This window comes from Schistocerca nitens, chromosome 4, assembly GCF_023898315.1.
Source record: "Schistocerca nitens isolate TAMUIC-IGC-003100 chromosome 4, iqSchNite1.1, whole genome shotgun sequence".
In the NCBI taxonomy this organism is placed as follows: Eukaryota; Metazoa; Arthropoda; class Insecta; order Orthoptera; family Acrididae; genus Schistocerca; species Schistocerca nitens.
The window spans coordinates 851,265,788-851,278,443 of record NC_064617.1 but is presented as its reverse complement, the minus strand read 5'-3'; the positions used below and the strand labels follow the sequence as shown (position 1 = coordinate 851,278,443).

The 12,656-nt window shown below is 35.4% G+C and overlaps 1 protein-coding gene across 1 annotated transcript in view; it reads left to right on the top strand.

Moving 5' to 3' along the window:
* The first annotated feature begins 1,358 nt into the window (after positions 1-1,358).
* LOC126253289 (nucleotide exchange factor SIL1) overlaps positions 1,359-12,656 on the top strand; it is a 129,728-nt gene continuing 118,430 nt past the window's right edge. Inside the window, exon 1 of the mRNA XM_049954515.1 lies at positions 1,359-1,881. Coding sequence (XP_049810472.1) covers positions 1,731-1,881 — 151 coding nt within the window. The 5' untranslated portion in view covers positions 1,359-1,730. The remainder of the gene's footprint in view (positions 1,882-12,656) is intronic.

Here is a 12,656-nt window from a genome sequence, read left to right as displayed (position 1 = left end):
CTTATCCATTATGTTTTTTTCCGTGTGTAGCATATACTATCAAAAATAACTGTATTTTTCTCCTTCAGTACAGCTGACTTTTTCACTTAACAAAAAATTATTTAATAATTGCTTCATCAATTTATGTTCTTAGTTTTACATGTAGTGTTGGCATCAACACAGTTGAGTTATTGTAAAACAAGTTTTCGCTTTTAGATACCTGACATCTCTTGTGGAGGAACACTCAGTGAACAAAATATCCATGTCGTCAAGGTATATTTGCAATTTGCTACGAAAACAAATCAAAATAATAAAATAAAGGCTAAGAAGGCCCAACAGCAGAAAATCCAATACTGTAAGATGGGTGAGAATGGCGAAAATAGGTTAACTTTCGATAACCCATTTCCCTTGTCAAGGTCAAAACTTCCTTCCCGAGAAAAATTAACAGTCACGTTCCTTTACGTTCTGTGGCGTTGATAGCGTGTGTGAATGCCGCCATTTGAAATACAAAGTGGAATGTTTTGACGTGACATTCTGTTCCGTCAAGTATGAATCATCCTTACCGGTAACGGAAGAAATATTAAAGTTATCATGTGTCACAAAAACGAAGAAAAATAATAAAATAAAGACTAAGATTAAAAATGCACAATTCCATTTGTATATATTGAGTGAGCGTTGCAAAATCGAGTTGACTTCCGATGTTAACAAACGACGACACCGTCTCCGCCGTCAACATCAAAACTTTCATGTGGAGAAACCTTGACTTTCCTTCACTCTATTGATAGCTTGTTCGAATGACGCCATTTGAAACGTTTTGTGGGATGTTTCGGCCTTCCTTCCCGTCAAGTATGAGTCGACCTGACTAAAAATCGGAAACAAAGTTTAGATTCCCAAGGCATGATTTGGATGCGCATCGTCCGGATTAGGTTGGCTACACTTGTCAATTGACATGACGATAGTTGATGTTTTCACATCTCAAAACACAAAATATAAATGCAAGTATTGACGGACGAGCGAAGATTGGAATAAGACTTAAAATAAAACTGCCAAAACGAGCCATGTTATGACTGTTAATTATTACCTCTGTTCAAACAACGTTATTTCTAGACTCAAACAGTCTACATATACAAACAGTTGTATGCTGCACTAATGAGAACAAAACATTATTGCAGGCGCAACACATCGTGTTACACGTGTTGCTGCGTACTTGTGTTATGAGTTTTATGCCCCATGTATAATATTTTCCCTTTTAACTTTAATTATTAAAAATGTTCATGTAGATAACTTGAGACGTGCCCTTCTATTATTTCACCTTTCAGTTTCTCTCCTCGTTTACGGTATGTATTATGAGAACAAGAGTTTCCAATGTAGTATTTGTAGTCCATAGATTTTTCAAATTCGAAATCGTATATTTGACATAGATAAAATTGCCAGGACAGTGCGAAAAGTCACATTTTCCCCTAAGAGGAATATAAGCATGCGAATTTTCTTGTCTTAGTTCACAGATTATTCCGTGCCGAGAAACAATTTTTAGTTGTGAATTAAATTTTAGTTGCGTGTGGTTTCGTAAGTAATCACAATCGTACATCATTTTCCCCTTGATACACGTGGAAAAATCTGATTCGATGTTTACGCTGTCTTTCCTGAATAAATACAACCAACACGAGTGACGAATAAACACGCCTCAGGATTTTCTGTTGAACCAATGTGAAAATTTTTGTTTGTAACTTGTTCGTAATCAGTATTCCATTATGAGGTTATGTGTCGTGTTTGCTGTGCTGTTTTTCGTTGAAGCCGTCGTCGGACAATTTGCAACCGTGCGAAGGAAGAGTGGTGTAGTGAAAGATGACGAAGAAGACGATGTTTTTGTAGCTACTGAAGAATGGCAAACAGTGAAAAAAGGTATCAAACTTTTATTTCTCTCTCGTAAGAATTATAAAAGTGACTGTATTTCACACCAGCCACAACTTGCAGAAAATAATACGTTCAAATTACGAATTACACTGTTGTGCTAAGATGTTGTCTTACTTGTAAGAATTCACGCGACTAGGCAACAATATAAGCAATACAAACAGAAAGCTCCACGATAATGCATTTCAATTAGACCGCTTACTGCTCTCATGACAAGTGCTAAAGTTCTTATTTGAGTACTACTATGTACAAATAAAGCTTCCTAGTCTCTGGAGGTTCTCCATGATGGGATTTACGAAACACGTTTGTGAATGAATGTTGATAACCATTTTGCTTGTAATAACTTTTGATGGATTGTCTGACATGCGTAATAAATGATGTTTTTTCGCTTCTTCATTGTAGCCTTTGCATATTAACATTTTTAATATCTTCACACACTACTGTATAACATTACAGTTTCAGGCCTATAGCATATTAAAGCCAGATAGTTTTTCTTCCACTGATTCACAGAGCGAGCTATGAAATTCAGTGTATTGATTTCCTCTAAATATAATGTTAGTTGCTAAATGAATTCTCTCTGTATTGTGAGTACCTGTTTCACTTGTAATTTTAATTCCATTAAAACGTATGTGTTTGTCAGATTAGTTTGCATAATAAGGTGACAAATAGGTCATAATTTTATCCTATTTACTGGTGTTTTATAAACGGCCAAACCTACTGTAGCAGAAGTGATCAGTGCAAAATACTTGCAACCTATTATTTTTATGCCAAAATCATGTCCTATGCGTTGTGCAGACAGTTTTTAAGCCTTGTAAAAAGATTTATTTGACAGGGCCTATACTGTCTTATACTGTTATATAGATTTTGTTAAAAAGCAGTAAAATCTTTATATATAAATGATCAGCTATTCTTAAATACAATTGTTTTAAAATCAAGTCTTGGTAGAAATCATACTGGTATAACTCGGTGGGTCTCTAAATTGAACATGATGTACTTTGTAACACTCGAGTGCACATTGTGCAAGGATTTCAGTGATTTCTCTAAGTGTACTAAGCCTCTTTTACTAAACCCATGTAACAATACCAGAGAAGGAAAGTTTCTACTCACCATATAGCGGAGATACTGAGTCCCGAATGGCACAATAAAAAGATTCACACACTCATAGCTTTCGGCCATTAAGGCCTTCGTCAGCAGTGTAGTTTCAGCTCTCTGAGACTGCAGAAGTGTGTGCAAGTTGTGTTTGCGTGAGTGTGTGTGTGTGTGTGTGTGCGTGGTGTATGTTGCCTACTGCTGACAAAGGCCTAATGGCCGAAGGCTATGAGTGTATGAATCTTTTTATTGTGCCTATCGCGACTGAGCATCTCTGCTATATGGCGAGTATCAACTTTCCTTCTCTGGTATTGTTACATTCCATCCTGGATATTTCATTGTTGGATTGAAACCCATGTAAGATTTACGAATACAATTAGTACCAATTCGCAGTTCTCACCAATCTGGTATTGTCAGTATAAAGTATAAAACAGAACATTTTTTAAATATTTTGTGTGTGAAACACCACTACAGGCCTTACAATTGTAATTAGCTAGTACATGAACTCTAAATTAGGACTTTATTTGAATAATGTATCGAGTAGTAAAATTGACGATGATTTTGGAACAATGTAATACTTTCCCCTCTGTAGTGTTCTAGAGCGAAGGTGAATGCCGGGATGATTTATTTGAGAGAGCATGGTAGATTTCTTTCACCATCTTTCCTAAATCTGAACTAGTGCTTTGTGTCTAATGGCCTTTTTGTCAATGGCATGTAACACCTTAATCTTCCTTCATTTTTTTTCATTAGCTGCAATAGGAAAAAATGGGATTGTGTACAAAAGTATCTTCTTCTTTGTGGTAATTTTTATGTGTAATATGGACAAATGGAATAAAATTTTTCAAAATTATCTGAGGATGAGCTCAGAGATTAGAAATAAGACTAACCATGGCCATACTTCCATCATATCTGCAAATAACATTGGCAAGGCTTGTTTTCCCTCTTCGGTATCTGACGCATTATGCATACTGGAATAAATTAAGTTCTCTGCTGTGGCAGTTGTCGGAAAAGAAAATAGCCTCACAACTTCTCCATTTGAAATTTCACTCAAAAGATTTCTGATTGACATTAAACACAGCATTGATCTGAAGACTGCTGCAAGGATAACACCACTGTTAATGTAAATGGGAGGACTGTAAATGATCAGTCACAGGTAGCAGACTTGTTTAATAATCATTTCTTAAATGTAGTAGGAAATATAGGGACGGACAGTTCAAGAAGAAAAATGAAAAGAGTATATTGAACAAACATCTCATACATATGGCCATCTCACCCACTTCTCATTCTGAAATAAGAAAATTATATATTCTCTCAAAAATAAAAGCTCATCTAGATTTGATGGGTTTTCCAATGGAGTACTAAAGACTTGCCCCCACATAAACAGTTTTTTTTTTTTTTTTTTTTTTCTGAAATACGTAATGCATTACTATCTTAGGGCATTTTTCCAGAGATGTTGAAACATGCTAATGTTAAAGCAGTCTATAAAAAAAGGTGATAGGAGAGATCATCAATAACTACCAACCGGTTTCACTACTGACATCATTAACCAAAACTTTGCGATGCTCATGTATTTTTGCCACATGAGCAACAATAATATTCCCAGTAAACCACAGTTTGGATTGCAGAAGAATTGCTCAACTGAGCATGCCAGTTACACACTACCTCACCAAATTTGATCTATGATCATGTATGTAAAAATAATAATAATGATTATAGCTAATGCCAAGAGGCATGTGTCAATTATAGGTTCAATACCAAATAGACTATCTTGAAAAACAGACAGGAGGTAAACACTGGGCACAGGTAACAGTAGAAAGCAGAAGGAGAAAATGAGAGAACAGAGTTACCTCATGAGTGTTTGTGAGAACAGTCATAGCAGCACAGAAAAGGACGTGCACAAGCTGAAAATATGCCCCCAGACTAAAACGTTGCTGGAGTCCCATCTGCACAGAGCATCCATATGCATGTTAAGAGCATCAGCAAAGTATTGGGCAAGTAGTAATGACAGGCACTAGGCATCGCTGGAAGTGGGGAGAGGGTGGGGGTGCAGTGCAGTAACAGCAAAAAATCATAAAATAATAATGAAGAAATTAACAAACAAATGCAAACCACATTACAATAAAAATGCAAGTATACATAGTTCAGGATGTATAAGATAAAAACTGTGTGTGGAGTCATAAACAGAAAGGCTCATAGGCACAAGTGCAGTACAATAAAACTAAAATTCAGAAAAGCACCAATAAAAGAAAAAATTGACAGTAAATATAAAGCTAAAATGAAATAAAAGAATATAAATAAAGTACAATACAACACATATGGTGAAAAACAGAGACCTTGGTCTTAAATAACAAGGTAAATTAAAAAGTAATTAAGTCTTTAAAAATGGTAAAATAGGATTGTGGAAGACTTTATGAATATTTAACAATTACAGTCTCTTCGAGAATATTGGGTCTCTTCCCTTTGGGAACATGACGTAAAACCTTTAGCTTTCTAAGGGTGAGTTGCTGGTGGCTACTGGATTTCTGCGAAGACAAATTACGTTTAATGTGCCCCTTTGAAATGATTATGCAAATCCGTTGTGCTAAGAAGCTACACTATGTGATCGAAAGTATCCGTACACCTGGCTGAAAATGACTCACAAGTTTGTGGCACCCTCCATCACTATTGCTGGAATTATATGTGGTGTTGGCTCACCCTTAGCCTTGATGAAAGCTTCCACTCTCACAGGCATACATTCATTCAGATGCTGGAAGGCTTCTTGGGGAATGGCGACCCATTCTTCACAAAGTGCTACACTGGGGAAAGGTGCCACTCTTAGAGAATGGAGTGACCGTGACGTATTTCTGTGCAGTCCCTAAATCACAGATTGATCATGTCTTACTTTGGCAGTAGACACCAATTCATATTAGTATATACCAAATTATTGACTAAGTGTTATTTTTCTTTCTGGGCCAATCTTTATGGAGTGGTCCAGTGACAGTTGCTTGACCATTTTAAAAATATTTTAATTTTTTATATGTGATTGCCCGATATTTGAGATGTTCAAAACAGTTTTTTTTAAATAATTTATCTTGCACCTTTACTGGATGGCGGCCCTTTTTCATTTGTAGGCGAGCAACGGTTGTTCAGTCTGGAGACGTGAATGTCTCTGCACTGGGTTAAGTTACAACATTGAAATTAACATGATTGTTTTTAGAAAAGTGTCCTCTACAACATTGTCTATTACACAAAATACCCTAAATTCAAAAATAGTCACTCAAAATGACCTCCAAAATTTGGTATCCAAATTTTCAAAAATCCGCTTTTTAGGCCCAAAAATAACAAACAAGGAGTGATTTAGAGTGTCTATTTTTTCCTATAGTTAGATATCATACACTACTTGCCTCATATAGAGCAAGACTACTTACAAATGTTTCCTTAATTTTTTATGAATTTTTGAAATTTGAACATTTTCATTTTTTGTTAAGTTTGGGGTTATTTATCTCAGGTGGGACTGAATATAAAAATATTATTTTTGCCTAGTTTGTACACCTATATCATAGCAACGTACTGTAAAAATTGATATCTGACTGTGACCAAAGAAATGAATTTTTGAAAATGAAGAAATAATTCACATTACTCTACAACTGATCTTATGGCTGTTGCCTATTTAAATGGTTTATTGTTTCATTGTAATAAAATGATGCAATATTGAACAATAGGAGCTTTCACTTTTGTTCTATGGTAATAAAAATACCCATTTACGTTTAGGTCAGTAAAGAAGTACATTATTGCTGGGTGTGGCATTATTGTAGTCAGTCTGTGGATGTACATACTTCGAGAACGTAGAATGTATTATGTGCTTTGTTCTGTGTGTAATTTGTAATTAATTTTGAGAGACTAACTGGAATTCAGAAACATGGATGAACATTGCTGTGTTGGACAGATAGCAAGTGAAGTGTGTCACAAAATAGTTTATGGTTCAGTTTCAAAAAACTTGAAAAATGTCAATGACTTTGATGAAGTTAGACAAACTTTGTTTAAATTTCGAGTAAGTTCTTCTATAACATCAGTGTGTGAGTATTATGAGAAGAAATATATTCTGAGGTACCACCAATTTTTTGGAAGGAAATACATTCTGAAGCACCACCACATTTTTGGAAGAAAGTGCTGTAATCCACTTAAAGTTCTTAAAAAGCCTATTACTAAAGGTTTGAGGGAAATAAAACTTGAACATTTGTCCGTGTTATGTGAGAGTGAAATAGCTTCCCAAGTGAAACGTAATGTGATTCCTGAAAATTCCCTGTGCCCAAGTTGTTGCTCAAAAATATTTGTTGTGAATCCAGAACCAGAATCATGTAACCTTGGTAATGACATTTATACTCCCAATGAGGAAGCGGTTAGCATATTGGATTCTGCTTGTTCTGAGTTAGATGTATCTCCTGCTTCGAAAATAATAAAATTAAGTAGCAGAAAAAGAAAAGCAGCTATTGAAAATAAGGACAACAAATTTCAGAAAAAATTAGAAAAGACTAATCATGATTTAATAATACAGATACCAAAATTATTTCTAAAGAAGAAGGAAACCTACCACCAGCATCGTCTGACGCTGAATATTTGAGCTCAATAGATAAATTAAAAATTAAATGTTCAGTGACATCTAAAGAGGAAAAAGTTAAATTTTAAGTTTGCTCCCTGACTCATGGTCAAGGGAAAAATAGTTCATGAATTCAGCGTTTCTCATCGTTTGGTTAAACTAACCTGAAAATTAGTGAAAGAGCAAGGCATTCTTACAGCTTTAGGAAAGAAGAAAGGAGTAGGTATAAGTGAAGAAACAATTAAAAAGATCCAGCAGTTTTTTGAAGATGATGAAAACAGTAGAATGTGCCCAGGTTGCAAAGATAGCAAGAGTTGTTATAAATGGAGTTAAAGTAACAAAGCAGAAATGACTAGTACTGTCAAATTTAAATGAACTTTATGTAGCTTTCAAAAATTCTCATCCTGAATGCAAAATTGGAAGATCAAAATTTTGTGACCTCCGCCCTAAATGGTGTATTTTGGCTGAATCCTCAGGGACACACTCCGTATGTGTTTGTTTATATCATAAAAATGTCAAACTGATGATTGGGGGTGCAAAACTCAGTGATCTTAACTTCAAAGAGTTACTAGATTTAATGGCCTGTGACACTAACAGTTATGACTGCATGTTGAGTTTGTGTAATAAATGCCCTGATAAGGAAACTGTTATTGAATTGTTTCACAAATATGAGGAGGAAATGCCAGACAGTATTACCTTCAAACAGTGGGTCACAACTGAGAGGGCAGAAATGATAATGGTGGTTAAATCTCCGGAAGAGTAGTTGGAATCTTTAATTGACAACTTACAAAAACTCAGAAGTCACCACTATGTTTCTAAAATCCAAAGTAAGTTTTTAAAAGGACAAAAAAGCACAACTTCATGAAACTGAATGCATAGAGCTAGCTGATTTTGCATTTGTGATTCAGGATGCAATACAAGGGTAGCACTGGGTCAATGACCAGGTAACAGTGCATCCATTTATTCTCTACTTTAAAAATGAAATAGATGAATTTTGCAGTTCTTCAGTTTGCATTCTAAGCGACTACTTGGAGCACAACACTTTGGCTGTATGTGTGTTTCACAAGTATGTAATAAATCACATAAAAGAAAATTTTCCCCAAGTTGAGAAGTGTATATATTTTTCAGATGGAAGTGGTAGTCAGTATAAGAACAAAAAGAATTTTTCAAATCTGTATAACCACAAAGTAGACTTTGGGTTGGAGGCTGAATGGCACTTTTTTGCATCTTGCCATGGTAAAAATGCATGTGATGGAGTAGGAGGTACAACAAAATGTGAAGTACAGTAAGTAAAGCCAGCCTACAAAGACCAACCACAGACCAAATTCTCAAAGTAAAGGACATGTTTGCTTTTTCAAGTATAATATTAAAGGCATTACCTATTTTACTATCAAGAAAGAAGAAGTGGTTCTGCATATGAAATTAACACTTCAAACCAGATTTGAAAACTGTATAGCAATAAAAGCGACAAGGCATTTCCATAAATTCCTTGTCATTGCAGAAAACTTAGTTCGATGCTGTGTAACATCAGAAACCGAAATTTATGAGGATAATTGTGTCAGTAAAATTACATCTCTGTCTTTAACATTGAATGACGTAGTGGCATGTATGTATGACGGACAGTGGTGGCTTGCAGAGGTTGAAAGAATAAGTTTGGAAAACAATGATGTTTTTGTGCGTTTTTACCACCCTGCTGGCCCAAGAACATCATTCAAGAAATCTACTGGAGACAAAGTTTGGATACCAATGAAAAATGTTTTAAGGAAACTTTCAGTGCTTGAACTTGCCACAGCAACTGGGAGGTCGTATTCTATATCACAGAAGCTGTCTTAACATTCACCACCAGGTCTAGGAACAGTCGCATCTCGAAGGATGTTAATTGAAAATATTTATTTTAAGTATGTCAAAATAATATAAATGTTAATTTCAACAATGTTTCCACTCTTTGTATATAATTCGGTACCTTACTTCAATAATAACTGATTATATCCCGCCAATATCACACATGAATAGGCAACAGCCCAGATCAGTTGTAGAGTAATGTGAATTATCTCCTCATTTTCAAAAATTCATATCTTTGTTCACAGTCAAGATATCAATGTTGAAATTTTTACAGTACATTGCTATCATATAGGTGTACAAATTGTGCAAAAAAAACATATTTTTATATTCAGTCCCACCTGAGATAGCTAACCCCAGACTTTACAAAAAATGAATATTTTCAAATTTCAAAAATTCATAAAAAATTAAGGAAACATTTGTAAGTTCTGTATGAGGCTTGTAGTGTATGATATCTAACTATAGGAAAAAAATATACTCTCATAAATCAGTCCTTGTTTGTTATTTTTGGACCTAAAAAGTGGATTTTTGAAAATATGGATACCAAACTTTGGAGGTCATTTTGACTGGTTATTTTTGAATTTAAGGTATTTTGTGTAATAGACAATGTTGTAGGGGGCACTTTTCTAATAGCAATCATGTCAGCTGCAATGTTACAACTTAACCCAGTGCAGAGATATTCATATTTTTTTGCTAACGTCTGTAAACTGAAAGAGTCGCACGTTTACAAACTAAAATGGCCAATATTCAGTAAAGGTGAAAGGTAAAATTTTTTTAAAAACTTTTTTGAACTTCTCTATTATAGGGTAACCACATATACAAAAAATTAAAATATTTAAAAATGGTCAAGCAACCAACTTAATTTTTATTGGACCACTTCATTTGGATTGACCCTTCTTTATTTTTTTAACAATTTGTGAACCTGAAGTTTCAGTTTTAGGGACCTGATTTTGACATTATATGTAAGATTTTTGCAGGTGTGATAGATGTGCATCTTCTGCAGTTTTTGATACGTACATTCATTGGATGTTTACAAAAAGCTTGTTCTGCTGTTTGCATTTAGTGAGGAGAGAGAAAATCCAAATAAAAGGAGTATGTGTCAACAGAGATTAATTTTGTTATAGTGAAAACTTCATGGAGATCGTCATGAGACTGTGTAGTTTCATTAAGAGGGGTGCTGTGCATCATGAAGTCTACTATTAAAATTCTGAGAGCATTTGTTTAAAGAAGTCAGGCAGTGTATTATTTCCTTCCACATACAACTCATTAAATGACAACAATGGAAATAGTAGATTTGAGCTTGTCCAGAGGCTTACAGACAGTCGCTCATGCCATTTGTGACTGGAACAAAAAGAAAAGGAAAACTATAGCTGATTTCAAAGCACCCTCCTTTACACATAGTAATGTGACTTGTAGAGTACAGACATAGTGCTAAACAAGAATTGTGGTATTCATATCAAACATTTGTGAACAAATAACTACTATGAGAGAAATCAGAGTTTATCAGCTTATTACAGAGATGATGATGATGATGATGATGATGATGTCGATGAAATTTGTATCCTATTAGAATCACTCATACAGCAGTAGGACGTAGGTCAAGTGTTAACTTGGTTTGTGGAATAGTTTTATTTGTGTAAAGCTTTTTAACATAATCACAATATTATGAAAAGGATAGATAGCTACTCGCCATATAGTGGGGATATTGAGTTGGAGATAGGTACAACAAAAAGACTGTCAAACAAGTAAGCTTTAGGCCAAAAAGGCCTTCTTTTGAATTTTGATAAGGAAACCCCCCCTATCAAGTGCCAACGGTCTCAAAGAGAGCGGATGAGCGGATAGAGGCAGGGCACTCTCTTGTCCTTGGAGTGAGAAATTGCTCCTAAAGGCGGAAGAACTTCACAGTCAACGGCATAGGATGGAGAAGGCAACGGGAAACCACTCCATTAAAGATCACTCAAGATATCCCAAGAATCAGTAGCGCACCATGCCAGAATCTTCTGTTAAACATAAATCCGGAGTAATAGTCCCCCAATCGGATCTCCGGGTGGGGACAATGGAAGGTCAGGCAAAGTTGAAGAATACACTAAAAATAGCAACATGGAATGTAAGAACACTCCTCCAATGCGGGAAATTAGAGAACCTCAAACTAGAGATGGACAGAATGGGAACAGACATAATAGGAATATCTGAGATGTGATGGCCTGAACCAGGAGACTTCAGATCAGGAAATTATCGTATCATTCATACAGGTACTAACCAAGGAACAACTGGAATCGGTGGAGTTGGAATAATTCTAAAAGGAAAACTCGGGAATCTAGTCACAGGATATGTGCAATTTAACTCTAGGATAATACTAGTCAAAATTGGAACCAAACCAAAGAACACGGTAATAGTACAAGTCTATATGCCGACATCGGCAGAAGAAGACGATGTAATAGAAACAGTGTATGAAGACATCAACAAAGTTATAAATTATGTTAAAGGTGAAGAGAACTTAATTATAATGGGAGATTGGAATGCTAGTGTTGGAGAAGAGAAAGTTGACGGAATTGTAGGGAAATATGGTCTAGGAGATAGGAACGAAAGAGGAAGCCGGCTAATTGAATTTTGTGCCAAAAACAAGTTGGTCATAGCGAACTCCCTTTTCAACCACCATAAAAGAAGAAGGTACACGTGGAAAGCCCCAGGAGATACTAGAAGACACCAAATCGACTATATATTAGTAAAATCGCGTTTTAAAAACCAAATCAAGGATTGCAGAAGCTACCCGTCTGCGGATATTAATAGTGATCACAACCTTGTAATGATGAAATGCTTACTCAAACTCAAGCGATTAGAGAGAAAAACGAACAAAGTATGGAACAGAGATAACCTAAAGTCTGAAGAACTAGTGATCCCTTATGCACGGAAAACTGATGAGATGGCATCAAACATTATTCCCGGGAGTACTAACGAGGAGTGGAAACAAATCAAAGAAGGCATACATAAAGCAGCAGAAGAATTTATTGGGAAAGCCAAACCTGTAAACAGGAAAGAGTGGATAACACCTGAAATAATTTGTCTAATGGAAGAAAGAAGACTATACAAAAATGCCTCTGACGAGCAAAGCGAAAACAAATATAGAAAGCTTAGAAACCAAATAAACAGAGAATCTAGGAAAGCAAAAGAAAATTACCTCAACAGCATTTGTAAAGAGGTGGAGGAAAACATGGTTAAAGGAAAAACTGACTTGGCCTACAGAACAATAAAACAAAACTTT